The sequence below is a fragment of the Pan paniscus genome, chromosome 8 (genome assembly GCF_029289425.2).
Source record: "Pan paniscus chromosome 8, NHGRI_mPanPan1-v2.0_pri, whole genome shotgun sequence".
In the NCBI taxonomy this organism is placed as follows: domain Eukaryota; kingdom Metazoa; phylum Chordata; class Mammalia; order Primates; family Hominidae; genus Pan; species Pan paniscus.
The window spans coordinates 74,985,376-75,001,902 of NC_073257.2; the positions used below are offsets into that span (position 1 = coordinate 74,985,376).

The 16,527-nt window shown below is 45.9% G+C and overlaps 2 protein-coding genes across 13 annotated transcripts in view; one reads left to right on the top strand and one right to left on the bottom strand.

Moving 5' to 3' along the window:
• The first annotated feature begins 2,248 nt into the window (after positions 1-2,248).
• On the top strand, positions 2,249-9,159 carry ADO (2-aminoethanethiol dioxygenase). The gene has a single exon (XM_003830319.6). The coding sequence runs from the start codon at positions 5,750-5,752 to the stop codon at positions 6,560-6,562; it is 813 nt and encodes a 270-aa protein (XP_003830367.3). The 5' UTR covers positions 2,249-5,749; the 3' UTR covers positions 6,563-9,159.
• A 3,525-nt stretch (positions 9,160-12,684) lies between these two features.
• The window catches only part of EGR2 (early growth response 2), a 107,728-nt gene continuing 103,885 nt past the window's right edge, over positions 12,685-16,527 (bottom strand). For 11 of the 12 annotated variants that reach the window (XM_055092883.1, XM_057298904.1, XM_057298903.2 and 8 more), the window contains one exon: positions 12,685-15,155. In XM_055092883.1, the coding sequence (XP_054948858.1) occupies positions 13,894-15,155 (1,262 nt within the window). In that variant the 3' untranslated portion in view covers positions 12,685-13,893. Of the gene's footprint in view, positions 15,156-16,007; positions 16,495-16,527 lie in introns of those variants that run through there. The other variant, XM_034930647.3, reaches the window with a different exon arrangement.

Sequence of the window (16,527 nt, forward strand, 5' to 3'; positions counted from 1 at the left end):
ACATGAAAAAGCCCTGAACTTAGCATATTTAGCTAAACAGCCCGTACTCCAAAGTGATATTTCAGACAACCACACAAATTTGAACTAGAGTAGGCAGAGTTACTTTATAAGATCTTAATGGAGATGGACACAGCTAAGAGGATTATAGTGTAATAATTTTAGGTAAATGAAAGAAAATACATATGTTTGGTTTTGTCTGAATCAGTCTTGTGATTGTCTCTGTCCTCCACATTGAGCTAATGAGATGCCAGAAGGAATCTTACAGATAGATCATCTCTCACAGAAACTGGGATCCAGCGAGGGTGGACTTGCTCGGTAACACACAGCTAGTCAGTGGCAAAGCCATGACACCAGCTCCTCTGACTTTGAAATTTTTATTTTTTCTTACAACATGACATTCATTCATAATAAGGAATGAGAAATATACACTCATGTTTTTTAAAAACTGAAAGGAAAGCCACAATATGAATCCAAAATACTTCAAATATAATTATGAATTAGTCTGAAAATGGGGACATTTTTATCTATTTATTTACCATGTTCTATACTAATATATAAAAGGCAGATATCGGAATAAGGTGGAAATGACTACTCGGGAAAAAATAAACCTTAGTTCCCACTTTAAAAACAAAAACAAAACAAAACTGCAGACTAGGAACTCTGAGCATGTGAGAATATCATTATAATCTTTTGTACTCTTTCCACTGGATCTCAGTGTGACCAAAAGAAATGGGCAAATAAATTCTGAAGAAGATTTGAGTAAAAGCCAGAAGGTAATGTATCTTGTGAATTAAAGAAAATCAGTCCTCATAGAGTCAAGAGGTAGGGGAAGAAGAACGAAAGGCAAAAGCACAAGCCTAGTTCCCAAAGAATGAAGAGATCATAGAAATGAACAGGTGGAGTTAAATCCATATAGGCTGGGGGCTCTTCCAGCTCTCCTTGTTTCCTGGTTAATTAAGCAACTGTAAAGGAGGAGAAAAAAAAATCTCAGCTTTACTCATGGTTCTGTGTGCTTCCCTCATTCCTAAATTTAATAGATGTGGGTAGGAGGTGGGATTTAAGCTGTATCAGTCTTACCTATCACCACAAAGCTGTCAACCTGTGAAAGAAAAAACATGGAGAAAATACACTTTGAAATAGATTGCTGAAGCAATAGCTCATCAGCAAGCCCTGTCAGCTGTACCTTCAAACAGATTCTTATCCTTACACTAGTTCTCTTGTCTTTCTTCTGGATTACTGCCCCTCATTCAGGTTTCCCTGCTGTTACACTCGCCCCACCACCAACCTCTTAAAAATGTAAAACAGATCAAATCACTCCTCTGCCCAAAGCTCTCCAAAGACTTCTCACTGCATTTAGAATAAAATCCAACTCCCTACCACAGCCTACAACTCCCTATTACCCCCTCCCACGGCCTATAAGACCTACATAACACAATCCCTACTGGCCTCTCCACCTGCATCTCCCTCCAGGAACCTGGAAGCTCACTACGCAGTCTTAACCCCGCAGGTCTTCATCTTCTCTCCTAATTATACCAAGTTCCTTTCTACGTGGTCAAAGTTGTGATAGTCAATACCCTGTGAATAATCTTAAGGATGTTTCCTGGTCTTGGAATGCTCTGACCCCAGATTTTTCCATGGCTAACTCCTTAACATTCAAAAGTAGCTTAAATGTTAACATCTGGTCCCTCCTGATAACCCAATTTAAAGTAACATACCACACACAAATAAATATCACACCAGTCTATGACTGTGTTTTACTGTCTTCCTAAGTTATCTCTGTCTGAAAAGTATGTTGCTCATTTACTCGCGCTGTATAACACTTCCATCCTCTCAAACATACACATTTACTCGCAGGTAAACTCCTTGGGAATTTGGACTTTGTCTTCCTTTGTTCCTTGCTGAATCCCCAAAGCCTAGAACAATGCCTGGTACTCAGTGGATACTGACTGTTTATCAAACGATTGATTTTGTCTATCCTAAACTTTCCCCAAACCTTGTCTCTGCCATGCATTTTCCTAGTATTTGTTCACTATCACTTCTCTTCCCGTCTGTTCCCTTTCAGAATTTCTTTTGGTCTCCATTTTGCTTATAACAACACTGAAGAATTACAGAATCAACAAGGATAAAAAAGAAGGATGTTAATGCTAATAGAAACCCACTCAGCCAGTGGGGCAGAAGGGCAAGTAAACTGCTTCTTAAGGGCAAAAGCCCATAGAGTCAATATCACCCATTAGTGCAGCTCTGAATGAAGGGCAACATCAAAAGGAATTATGGAGGTAGACTCTTGGTGACCTAAAAAAGTACCACATGCCCTGTAGACACTCAGCAGTTCTTACAAACTTTTTTTTGAGAGACAGTCTCACTCTGTTGCCTAGGCCTGGGTGAAGGGGTGCAATCATAGCTAACTGCAGCCTTGAACTCATCAGCTCAATCAATCCTCCTGCCTCAGCCTCCAGAATACACTACAGGCGTGTATCACCATGCTCAACTAATTTTTTAATTTTTTTTTTTTGTAAAGATGGGGGTCTTGCTATGTTGCCTAGGCTGGCCTTGAACACCTGTCCTCAAGCGATCTTCCTGTCTTGGCCTCCCAAAGTGTTGGGATTACAGGCATGAGCCACCATACCATGCCTGCCTGGTTCTTAAAATTTTTAATGTGCAAAAGATTCAGATGCAGTAGGTTTTGACGTGATCTGGGAATCTGCACTTTTGACAGACACTCCCAAGTGATTCTGATACAGGCAGTCTTCGGAAACTTTGACCTCAGGCCAAAGGATGACTAGCAAATTACCAGGTAAGTGGTTCAAGCAATAATCTTTTTTATCTCTACCCTGAAGCTGATTCTCAAAACAAGTCAAATTCCATTTCAATACTTGCTTAGTATTATTTAAATTCATTGGTCTTTAAGTACAACTTATAGCCATTTTAAACCTATAATAGCTACTGTCATGGGGCAGCTACTATGTTCTACATAGTGTCATCAGTGGTTTACACAGGTATATTATCCCATTTTATAGATGAAAAATTTGAGCTTCAGTTAAGTAAGTGTGGACAACCATTAAGTGCAAGAGATCTGCATATTAATATAGTCTGTGTTCCATGGAGTCTATACTTACCACTAATTATACCTTAATAGAAGTAAAACCAATAAATAAAAGTCCATATTTGTAAATAAAGGGAGGGGAAGAATTTTACTCTCAAATATTTCTCACTTTAGAAAAAGACTGTATGAAATTTATTTATCAGCTTTGAAAGTACATTTAAATAACGTAACAATGGCATGGCAACCTCTAAAAATGAATCAGTCTTAACAATCCTTTCCTAAAGCAAATAACCACCCTCTTAACTAATGAAAGCTGGTTCACTATTTACAGATCTACCAGTGGTTCTCAAACTGAGCTAATAATCAAGAATCGCTTGGACGAGCGCCGTGGCTCACGCCTGTAATCCCAGCACTTTGGGAGGCCGAGGGGGGCGGATCACGAGCTCAGGAGATCCAGACCATTCTGGCTAACACGGTGAAACCCCGTCTCTACTAAATACACAGAAAAAAAAATTAGGCGGGTGTGATGGCGGGCATCTGTAGTCCCAGCTACTCCGGAGGCTGAGGCAGGAGAATGGCGTGAACCCGGGAGGCGGAGCTTGCAGTGAGCCGAGATCGCACCAGTGCACTCCAGCCTGGGCAACAGAGCCAGACTCCGTCTCAAAATAATAAAATAATAATAATAATAATAATAATAATAATAATAATAATAGCCTGAGGAAGCATCTTAAATATAAATCATAGGGGCAACCCGCTGTGGTCCCCTTCCAAGCTGTGGAAGCTTTGTTATTTCGCTCTTCACGATAAACCTTGTTACCCCTCAAAACAAACAAACAAACACCACACACAAAAAAATAGGCTTCACTCCAGTTCTTCTGAATCAAAATCTCTGAGGTGTGACCCCAAGATCTTTATTTTTTAAGCTCTCCAGGGGGTTCTGATGAGTAGGGTTCAGAACTTTTGTTCCCTTAACACCGGCATTCTACAAATGAATAAATTGAGGCCCTAAAAGGGTAGGATTTGCCTAACGACACACAGCTTGTAAGTACACACAGTAGGCTGGAACAACAATATCCTGACTCTCGTTTGGTGCTTTTACACCAATTCAAGCTGCTGTTTTTGGTAAGACTACTTATTTCTGCTCTGCTGCTCATGCTTTGCTGGGTACTTAGTATTCACTATCCTACAACTTATTCCCTCATCTGCAATCTGGGAATAATAATAGTGCCTGCCTCTTAAGAGTTGCTGCAAGGATTAAATAGTATAACATTCATTATATAATGCACTTAACACAGTGCCTGGCATATTGTGAGTACTCATTAGCCAGGTTATGTAATCCACTTTAAAAAATATGCCTATTTTAACTGGAGAGGATTCACTGAACCACTCCAATTACAAAATGTACAAGAAACCCATGTTCAGCTTTGGAATCCAAAAAGACTTTAAACTCAGGGTTAAGTTTAAAGTCATAGTATCTAATGTCTTGCTTTTCTAGTCATTTACTTATGCCAAAAGTTAGTTCACGCCACAGAGAAGGATGCCTCTGTGTAGTGAAACAATTTCACAATTACTGATTGAACTGACTGTTGCACACCACTGTTTCTCCTAGGATGCCTCAGAACCATCTAGTAACTCCATCTCTGGGTGACGACAGGGAATCTGCATTTATAAAAGCCCGCTCCCCCTTCTCAGGCAAACCAAGATTTGATAACCACTAGTATGTTCAGAATCCACGACCACTGTAAATGGCCTCTCAAGTCTCTCCAGCAAAAAGCTATACTGCTCTGTAACCAGAAGAGCAGCGTCATCAGGTCCTGATGCAAGCAACAGCTGGGCCCAGCTGGGCCGAGTAACCTTGATGATCACAGAGGACGGCCTGGACCCCCTCCCCTCCTAGGAAACACAAAATTATAAAAGCGCCCTCCTGCAATTCCCGTGGGAGACAGTGCTGCCTAGGCCGCTATGAGGAGCTAAGGCTGACTCAACAGCCTCCTTCCCAGGGGCAAGGCCAAAGGAAGGCGACCCTGCATGGCTAACCAGGCCCCAGCGCGGCGCCAGGAGGTTAACGACCCTCCCTGCCCCTTTCCTTATGAAGGCCAAGAGCCTCCACTACTCCGCGGGCCAGCTGACGGAAGTGAGTCACTCCACCCTGCGGGGAGTGCCGGGAGTTGTAGTCAAGTGGCTACTACTCTTCCACCCCGATTCATCTTTTCTAAAACAAGAAAAACACCTCTGCATCCTGAAAAAGATCGCTTTATGCCCAACATGTATAATAGTTCCTCTATTTTCCAATCAACAAACTGAACTATCTCAGCGCTCAAGCGGAAGGCCGGACTACAAGTCCCGGCATGCTCCGCAGGGTCCCCGGGCGCCCGGCCACCGTCGTAGGTGCGGGCCGCATGAATGGAGCGCCGGGCGTAAGGCAAAGCCTGGCACCGTCTGCGCGGCCGGTATCTGCTCCCGGAGCGTGAGTGCGGGGTGTGGGGCGTGCGCGTGCGCGCTCAGAGGGGGCTCAAGGCGAGCGCGCCGGGCAGTTGCGGGCGCGTGGCTGCTGAGGTTGGCGGCGGTGCCGCGCGCCCGACGGGCCGGTGGTTGCGGGGCCTCCCGCCTCGACCCGGGCTGGGGGCAGCCGTGGCGGCCGCCGGGGACCGCAAGGGGCGGAGGAAAGGAGGGGGCCGGTCCCGGCACGCGGAGGAGCAGCCGACCATGCCCCGAGACAACATGGCCTCCTTGATCCAACGGATCGCCCGCCAGGCTTGCCTCACCTTCCGGGGCAGCGGGGGCGGCCGCGGCGCTTCCGATCGCGACGCGGCTTCTGGCCCGGAGGCGCCGATGCAGCCGGGCTTCCCCGAGAACCTGAGCAAGCTGAAGAGCCTCCTGACCCAGCTCCGCGCCGAGGACTTGAACATCGCCCCGCGCAAGGCCACACTGCAGCCGCTGCCGCCCAACCTGCCGCCAGTCACCTACATGCACATCTACGAGACGGACGGCTTCAGCCTGGGCGTGTTCCTGCTCAAGAGCGGCACGTCCATCCCGCTGCACGACCACCCGGGCATGCACGGCATGCTCAAGGTGCTATACGGCACCGTGCGCATCAGCTGCATGGACAAGCTAGACGCGGGCGGCGGGCAACGGCCGCGGGCCTTGCCGCCCGAGCAGCAGTTCGAGCCGCCGCTGCAGCCCCGGGAGCGAGAAGCCGTGCGGCCGGGCGTGCTGCGTTCGCGGGCCGAGTACACCGAGGCCAGCGGCCCCTGCATCCTCACACCGCACCGGGACAACCTGCACCAGATCGACGCCGTGGAAGGGCCTGCCGCCTTCCTGGACATCCTGGCCCCGCCCTACGACCCGGACGATGGCCGGGACTGCCACTATTACCGGGTGCTGGAGCCGGTCAGGCCCAAGGAGGCCTCCAGCTCGGCCTGTGACCTGCCTCGAGAGGTGTGGCTCCTGGAGACCCCACAGGCCGATGACTTCTGGTGCGAGGGAGAACCCTATCCAGGTCCCAAGGTCTTCCCTTGAAGCCACCGGCGCCCAGGAGCGGTGGGCCGAAGACGTGCCCTACCCTACCACAAGGGCTGTGTCTCTACCCCCTAGCCTGGGCGTTGGATCTACTGGAATGAGCAGCAGCCGCTTCCTCGGCAGCCTTGGGAAGCACGGGCGACTGGACAGCAGCCGCCGGGCACGGTTATGGGGGCGGGGTGGGCGGGGAGGCTAGATTGTTTCCTGGTACTGTCACTGCCACTGGGGCTTTGATTTGGAGGAATGGGGCAGGGGACTATCTGAAGCGCTTCCATCCTAAAGCCATAATGAAAATATCTTCCTCTCTTCCCCATTCTATACAAAATACTAAGTGGTTTTCTTGCTCCCACTCCCTACCCCTTAGTTAAATAGGGTTTATTTTCCACTCATGCCCTTATGCCTTTTTTTCTTATAGTTTTTTAACTTATTGACTGTGCATGACCCAGTGGTTTGAATTGTTTTTAGTTCAAGTCATTGGTAAAAACTAGGTTTAAGGAGATGAGCTACTGTTTAAAGTGAGCTGGCCTGCCTAATTAATTCCTTGTGAAAACTAAGTGATTTTTTCAGTTTGGGGATCATTCTCACAACATAACTATGCATGTAGAGGACAAGATTTATTTTCTTTCCTCCCTTTGCCCAGTAGCCACATCTGGTTTACTCAGGCAGCATCTACTAAGAAATTCAGCACCTGCATATCTCTGTGACATGGTCACTTAGAGCTTATCTTCCCTATGAATCTCCAGATCTGTGAGTTGAGCAGATTTCATGTTGCAGATTCACCTTTAATGCAAAGACTGTATTATCCTCACATGACTTTTTTTCTTGTCTTACTGTACCTTAAAAGGTGATAGAGTAATTCTGTATTTTCTAACAGGAAGATTCAAAGGAGCTGAATGTGTTATGCTTCCAAACAACTGAATGTAAAACACTCCTAGCCAGCTGTTGCATTCCCTATATTTATTTACTTCCAATATTTTACTGTAAAAGTAGGGAGAAATATTATGTTGATAGCTGTTTCATATTCTCTCAGGAACTTTAATGTTCCCGACTCGGGTGATTCCAGCTGTGTTGCTGGCAGTGTTGTCTCAACCCTCTCCCTAAAATGACTGAGCGCTGGGTTCATCTAATGTGGTTTTCTGTAGGAAGAGATAGAAGGCACAGAAGATCACAGCTAGAGAACTGAGAATTAACTATACTACTAGCCATTTTAGGGCACCAAAACTTGGGATTAAACACTTCCTACTTCCCACTCCCAACTCCTGAAATGAAGTCTTGCTATCTGTGACTAGTTTTATTTTTGTGCTTTTAATAGTCCGAGCAGTCTTACCTTGTTTACACATGTATTGACACCATTTGCTTCAGGCCATGGAGCACTGTTTCTCCCTTTTTACTATTTATAGGATTCCTTTTTTTCACAAGACTTTTAATAAAAACAAATTGTAGGAATAAACACATTAAAATTTGCCCAGCTGTCGTCTAAGCCCTCTTGATTGACTTGCCCAAGTGGCAATAGAGTTCTAATATCTATAATAAAGGGAGATTTGCTATTATTGGTGGAATGTTGACCCCGTATGTAGAGAAACAGTACGTGCCTTTGCCTCTTTATGCACACAGAGACCCAGGGTGAGGGAGTATTTGTTCCCAGTTTTTAAGATAGTATAAAAAAGCAAATACTTGGTGAGTGATTTAAAAATAAAACCAAAACAAAACACAAAAAGATATTCCACAGGACATGCCACTTTATTATAAAACCTGACACAGGCATAGTACCAAGTATTTCCTGCATTGTTGCTAAAATTGTTTTATTGTAGCTCCACATTCTGGTGTAGTTTAAAATGCCTTTGGGGGCAGTTTGAAGCAGTTCTTCATGCCACTTAGTTTGAAAATAAAATTCTAGATATGCAAATGATTTTCTTAGAAAACTTCACAAAATAAAAGATCTTGTTTTTTTTTCCATAGCACAGTAATGAATGTGGTTATCAATCACATACTTTTTTGGATTATATTGTAGCAAAAAGTTGATTAGCTTACCAAGATTATTAATAGCAATGTATGTGTTATAATACAACTTAGTACATTAAAGCTACGAAAACTCATCCTGGCTGTAGGATAGTAATAAAGGAAGAATTATGACTTCATTATGAAAAAAAGTTTTAAAGTTTTCAATTACGAGCAATTCGGAAGAAAAAACCTAAGGTGCTTTTCAAAAGAGTAACTGAAATTGTTGCAGGCCAAAACAGCAATACGATATCTCAGATTTAGTTCAATAAGAACAGTGAAACTTTTGGTTCACTAATAAATTCTGAGTAAATTAGTGGTGAAGACAAAATATAACTTGTTTTAGTGAGCCACTGAGGAAAGAATATGCTTATTACAAAGACAAAATGTGGTGCAGAAACTATCTTGCACCTGTGTGCATAAACTGTTAGTCGTGACTGACTTGGTGTGTTGCTGTTGTGTTTCTATATACTCCGTCCAATATAGATAATGTTTTAATAACAACTGTGGGATAAAAGTTATCTTCCCCTTGGAAAGACTAATGAGCACAATGATATTAATCACTTTTATGGTGAATAATAAATGCAATAATTGCCTCATGGGTGAGAAATTGTCTGTCTAAATGCTTCTGAAGCTTTTAAAGTATCTGGTTCTGTCACTGGCCAGTTATATCAATGCAGAGTATTGTGTACCTGCTTACTATTTTATGAGAATTGATTTTTACTAAGCCTGATTTGAATGGGTTGCATTTACACCAACTGCTATTTATTAATGAAAGTGGTAGCCTGCTTTTTAAGTAATATGTGTTTTGGCAACAAGAGAGGGTTTTCTGAGCTTTTAACACCAGTAACCCTGAACTTCTTCCAAAATCCACACCTTTTATTCCCCCTTTTCCTTGTCTCCTTGTAGGTGCCTCAGTCCTGGCATCTCGGGAGGACTCTGCCATTACTCATCTGTTACTGATTCTGAATCTTGTGCTCTAGCTCTACAGCCCAGTGAAGAAGCAATATATCTTTAATTCAGGGCTTGCCTCTTGCTTTCCAACTCTAACCTGAGAGCAGTGCTACTTTTGTAATTGCAGGTCTAAATAACTTAAGCGTATATACAGAAGCCAATCACTGATCACTTCCATTGCAATGAGGCATCTGTTGTCAAAGAAGGAAACCATTTGTCAAGTCCCTTATAGATATTGAATCTTCAAACTCAAATCTGGGGATGTTTACATTTCTGGATTAAAATCAGTGTACTTGTAATCCCAGCACTTTGGGAGGCTGAGGCAGGCAGATCACCTGAGATCAGGAGTTCGAGACCGGCCTGGCCAACATGGCGAAACCCCATCTCTACTAAAAGTACAAAAATTAGTCGGGCATGGTAGTGGGCGCCTGTAATCCCAGCTACCTAGAAGGCTGAGGCAGGAGAATCGCTTGAATCTGGGAGGTGGAGGTTGCAGTTAGCCAAGATCATGCCACTGCACTCCAGCCTGGGTGACAAGAGCGAGACTGCATCTCAAAAAAGAAAGGAAAAAAAAATCAGTGTACTTACGGAAAATGAAGACATGTTTCAAATTGTTTAGAGATAATTCTTACTTGATTATTGCAAGACAGATAGGGAAAACCTTACCTGCTCTGATGTCTACAGTTTGATTACCATTAAAGGTTCACAGTATATACTGTAAGATTATGTTGTACTAAAATCTAGTGGCCTTCTGCAGATTTCTAAAGCCCAAGTAATATACACTTAAAAATAGTTTATTTCCTTGAGAGTGAGCTTTGAAACAGCCTGAAGGAAAACACATCTGAAGCTAATGTCTAATTGGACTATTTTGCTGTAACAGAAAAAGGCTTACTTTGTATTTAACCTAAGGAAAATAAGATAGTACTATACAAGAAAACAAAAATACTTTCATTCTGGAAGGAAAGAGTTTTAGGACTTATTTTCTTCCCTTATTTTTTGTTTTGTTTTCCTGTAGAATTTGTTTAGTTTTAGCTTCTGCTGGCAGCATTTTGGGGACTTGTGTTAATGCTGACCGCTCTTCCCCCCGCCCCCCCCCAACACACACACACAAAAGTGGTATTAAGTGGTTAAAATGTCACTGCAGCCATTTTTAATATATATGAAACAATTTGCCTTAATCTTATTAGCAGCTGGGATAATGAAATTAAATAGCCAGGTTTATGAAAACTTGTAAGCCTTATGTAGGTATTATCAACCCATTTTTAATATGAATTGAAATATCTCAAAAGCACTACGAATCTTTAAGGAATTCTTCTCCAAAAGTGTATGTACAAGATTAGAAGAAGACATTTTTCTATGCTTTATTTCTTGAGCAATGTAAAAAATGAGACGTGCAAGAAGCACCCTGAACATTTTAAGCAGAGAGCAAAATTGGATTAAAGATATTGACCTCACATGTTGAAATCTACTAGTAAAAGCCACAAAGTTGGCTCTGAGAAAATGCTGAGATGTGGTGTTCCTTATGGTATGTGTGTTAATGCTACCTCACCAAGCCCACGTCAGGGTGAAAGTGATTATGTAACCAATTTTGCTGTCATCAAAATATCTTCTATTTTATTTTTGAGATGACTTTTAGTCTACTGCTTCGTAAGTAATTGTTAAGATTATCTTGATTGAAAATCCTCTAAAATTAGAATTTGGCAAGACAAATATATCTTACAAAATTTGGGTATACTATATTTTAATATAATGAAATCTTGGTAGGAGGGAAGTATTCTTTAAAATCACGTAATTATCAAAATGTGGCATTGTCTTATACTTACCAAAGTTGGACAAGCAAGGATGATATTACGCCAACAAGCTGGGAAATACGAACTAATGGGAAAACACCAGTTACTAAAAAAATATGAAACAAGTTCTGAAAACTCTTGTTTCGTAGTAATAGAATAGAGAGATTCTACATCCTTGAAATAGGGATGGAGAAGAGATACAGAAGAAAGGCATTCATTCCCTCCACAAATTGGATCTCAAATTCTAGTGCTGGTAAGGGCAAAAGGTGGTTTCCAGAGTAGCTGTAACCATCTGTTATTCTGAAATACAGGTTGAGTCTGAGGGAGTCTTAACAGTGCTGAAGGGCAAATAGTCAAAGGGATTTTCAGATGTCAGCTAAACAGTGGACGCTGCAGCAACATGTTACATTTGTGTAAGGATCCAGAAGTGGGTGAACTTAAATGATTTTTAGGCCCAGATTTTACAGTAAAGATGATAACTTCACAAAGGCATCGTCTGTTTACTTTGTGGCTAAATTAACTAATTTTTGGTGAATTTATATTTTAAAACCACTACAAAAGACTTGCAGTGAAATGAACCCTACAGTATATTCTTTGCAAACCTTTATCCAGTACCATGGAGGACTATATTGGCCTATTTAGTTTAGATTATCTTTGAGATTTTCTTGAGGCACCTATCTTATCTAATGAGCTGAATACTTTGATCGTCACTTCTAGACCCACCAAACCTTTGGCAGATCAATGATTCTATCAAATAGGGGTAATCAATTGGGAAGTGAAGGTTGGAGAGAAATGAGTCCTGGGGTAATTCCTTTGACAACCCATTCATGCTGTCATCAGCAGCGTCTGGGGGCATTTTCGATCTGAAGAGATGATAGCGCTTTTCAAAAAGTTTTCTGTGGTCATGAGACTAATCCTGGAAGCTGAAAGTCATTTCCAGCTTGACCACGCCACCACACTTTCCACAAAGCCACATCTCGTCTGAGTTCTAGACCCTGGTCAGGGTTCTGAAAGCGGCTGTAAATGTGTAGTCTCCGAGTGGGCACTTGTTTGTAAGTATTTATTTTCCGGAGCCCACTCAGGAGCAGAGAGAAGCTATAGGCTGTTAGAGACAACGGAACAATGAGTCAAAACAACGCCTCCCCACTTTTACACTAATGCATGGGGGAAATCCCCAGAACACTAGTGTTTGATTATGAATGGAGCCTGCTTTGGGGTTGGTGTCCACAGGTTAGCAAAGAAGACCTGGAGACCACGGTTTGGTCAAAGCATTTTCACTGGTGCTTAGTGCTGTTTTTAAAAAATATTCCCACAGAGACTGAATGACTGTTTAATTCCCACCCAGTTTAAGTATTTCAGAAATGATTTCTGCAACAAAAATATTGTTGAAAAGTATTTATTTACACTATAGTCACAAACCATCCATTATCTGAACTTCAGTTAGTGGTTTTGCGTTAGAATAGATTTATTTTTTCACAACTATTAAGAGCTAATGACCAAACAAATCAGCTCCGGTAACATTATGTACATTCTTATCTGAAATTTGACTACAAAGGTAACACTTTTAAGTCACAAAACAAAGCATACAAAAATATACTTTCTAAAAAAAATTCCAAATATTAATAGGCAGAAATATACAGCCATACTAAACTCAGGGAGTGATTTTTTTTCCATAATAAGGCAACCCATTTACATGCAGACCCTGTAACATTGTCTACATCACACAAGGCACCAAGGACACTTCCAACACAATTGCATGCATCCTAGTTTCAGAGAATATATGTACATCCCCCTTAAATAAGTTAACCTCTGAGATCATAAATGCTTTATATTTTTTCCCAAAGATTCAGAATTTAGAGAACAGTGTACATCAAAAATACACAAAATCTGAGTGGATATACACTGAAAAAATAGCCTACATTTCTCAAACAACTCGAAAAGGAGCAGATATTGCTATGTCCCTCCCATCACATTGCACTTCTGTTCTCTGAGTTTATAATACATATTGCTTCAAGGGTTGAGACAACTAGATATGCTCTGATTCACCATTTTAGGGCCACAGAGTGTGGCATAAAGGCTATACTTCACTCACTGTACAATGTCCCCCAAATCAGTCCCAAGCCATAAAGTGCACATCAGTTTTGCTTGTCTTTTTGCTGTCCCCACTTGAAGGGATCAGCATCTCCCAACCTATTGTAGAAAACGTCTTAGATCAACTCTGACATCCAGGGTCAAAAACCTGTGATGGGTCAAAATAAGGGGAAGTAGGGTAGCAAAACCTAGTCAAACAACCCTTTAAAGCAGGGTCAGACCTCAGCCCTCTTGGCCAGGGGTCCCCACACCACCTCCTTCTGAGCCTCCCCTTTGCCTTGGGTTGATAGTCAACTCACCTAAGAGAGACTAGAATGGGCTAAGTTTTAGGAAGAACCTGCTTCTAGGTGGAAAGGGGGCAGTGCTAGCTCCACCAAAGCCCTTTGCCCAACAAAGGGAGAGAGGGACAGGGAAGGGTGGTAGTGTTTGTTGTGCAGCTCCAGTGGACAAAGGGCCTCCGGGACCTTTGGGAGCTGGTGTATCAGCCTGAGTCTCATCTCAAGGTGTCCGGGTCCGAGAGGAGCAAGGGGCGAGCGGCCCTCCGCCAAGACTGCTGCTGTTACTGCTGCACAGGGTACCCCCAGGCTGCACGCCCCCAGAGCAGGAGGCTGTAGAGGGGGCTGGCACTGATGCAGAGGGGGCACTGCTTTTCCGCTCTTTCTGTCTCAGGTGGATCTTGGTGTGGCGCTTCCTCTCATCACTCCGGGCAAACTTTCGGCCACAGTAGTCACAGGCGAAGGGCTTCTCACCGGTGTGGGTGCGGATATGGGTGGTGAGGTGGTCACTGCGGCTGAAGTTGCGCATGCAGATCCGACACTGGAAGGGCTTATGCCCAGTGTGGATTCGGATGTGCCGTGTCAGCTCGTCAGAGCGGGAGAACCGCCGGTCGCAGCCTTCTGCTGGGCACGGGTAGGGCCTCTCGTGCACGGGCGTCTTGCTGGGTCTGTTGGGGTACTTGCGAGGCCTCAGAATGGGCCGCAGTGGCAGGTGGTGTGGGTTATAGGCGGCGGCGGCTGCTGCTGCTGCTGCTGCTGAGCTGCTACCAGGCAGCCGGGGTCCCTCGCTGCCTCCACTGGCCCCTGGTCCGGTCACCCCAGCACTGGGGCCCCCCAGGGTAAAGTTACGGATCGTAGAGAGTGGAGTGAGTGGAGGGGGCACCCGCAGGGTGTCCAGTGGGCAGGGAAAGGGCTTACGGTCTGGGCCAGCTGTACCATGTAGGTCTCTCTGGCACTGAGATGGAAAGAATCCAGGATAGTCTGGGATCATTGGGAAGAGACCTGGGTCCGTGGCTGGCTTGGGGGACGGATAGGAAGGAGGTGGTGGGTAGGCCAGAGAGGAAGAGGTGGAGGTGGTGGCTGCTGACAGGAACGCAGAAGGGTCCTGGTAGAGGTCTCCTGCACAGCCAGAATAAGGAGGAGGAGGCGGTGGCGGAGAGTACAGGTGGTCCAGGTCAGGCTGGGTCTGGGACATGGTGCACACACCCAGGGGTCCTGTGGCCAGTGGGTTGGGGGAGGCAGAGGTGACGCTGGATGAGGCTGTGGTTGAAGCTGGGGAAGTGACCCCTTGCAAGATGCCTGCACTCACAATATTGATTATGCCTTCTGGGTAGCAGCTGGCACCAGGGTACTGAGGGTCAATGGAGAACTTGCCCATGTAAGTGAAGGTCTGGTTTCTAGGTGCAGAGACCGGAGCAAAGCTGCTGGGATATGGGAGATCCAACGACCTCTTCTCTCCAGTCATGTCAATGTTGATCATGCCATCTGGGGAGGGGAAAGGCAGAATGGAGGTGGAACAATGAAAATACAGCCAGGACTCCCTTCTCACCCCCGCTCACATAGGTCCATTTCCAAGGCCGAGAGTCTCAGCACTGTAGAGCTGTGGCAAAGTCCAAAAGGTGGGGAAATTGAGGCCCACAGACTGTAAGAAGAGGCCAGCCCAACTGTGGCAACCCATTGACAGTATGGAACTCAAGAACTACCTCCAAAAAAGCAGAATGAGCTTTTCCCAACTCCCCTCCACCCCCAGCCATCTGTGGCTCTAGTCCCCAATAAAAAACACCCAATAATAGCAACAACAATATTTTAAAAAGCCTCATCCGCCCGGAGCTTTTCTCCCTCTTTTTTGCCTGGGGGTTCCACGGCTGAGGCACCAAGACAAACACCACCCAAGAATCGACCTATCCCAGTCAGTGCCGTGATGGTGCCAAACCGAGAGGAGAGCCCGAGAAGGGGGTGGGTGATTTCCCGGCTGCTCCCCATCCCCGGCGCCTTGTGCCTTTTTCTCCCTCCCTCTCCCGCTGCGCTTCAGCCGAGGGCTGCTGGAGCCAATGGGGGATGTAGAGGAAGGAGTCCGTAGGTTTCCGTGCCCTCCCAATCTTCTCCGCCTTTCCCGACAGCCGCGCGTCCCCGCCTCAGCCCAAGGCCAGTGGCCCGGCTTCGAGGAAGGCGCGGGGGCCGCGAGAGACGACTTTCCACAGCATCGCCAAGGAAACCGGCGTCGCCGGTGCCCCCGCGGGCCTCCCTCGGCAGTCCGGGGGCTGCTTCCCGCCGTTGCGCGCCCTCCTCCACCACCCACTCCCTGCCTCCGCCGGCCGGAGCCCCCGCCTTACTAACCCCCTCAACTTCGCGGGCGGCGGGCAGGTGGGGGCGCGCCTCCAGGCCGCAAGAAGGGAGCGCTCCGAGATTTTCCCGGGGTCGGCTCTGCCCAGGAGGGAGCTACCGACGCTTTCCCCTGGCGCTTCTCCGCCGCTCGGCTCTCCAGGCGCGCAGCTCTCCCCGAGAGCCCCGAACTTTACCGTCACTTTGCCCCTGCCCCGGGAGAGGGGAGGTCGAAGTGCTGCCGGCCAGAGGGCCTGCGCAAGCCTCGAAGCCCGGGGGGACGCCTCTTCCACCCCCATCCCTGCGCTCGCCCGGGGCTGGGCGCGCCGGGGCGCACGCACGCCGGTTTGCTGGCGACCTGGCGCATCTGCCCGCGCGCCCTGGTCTCAGCTGTCGCAGGTTCCTCCTGCACCCACTTCCAGTCTTCAAAGCCAGTGCAGTCAGCACCGTCCACCTGGAGCCCCAATCCTCTCCTGCGATTCCCGCACACCCACTGCACCCCATCCACCACCTCCGGGCCGCGCAGGTCCGGGCC

Coding starts and splice junctions, on each gene's coding strand:
- ADO (XM_003830319.6), top strand. CDS start 5,750: ATGCCCCGAGACAACATGGCCTCCTTGATCCAACGGATCGCCCGCCAG.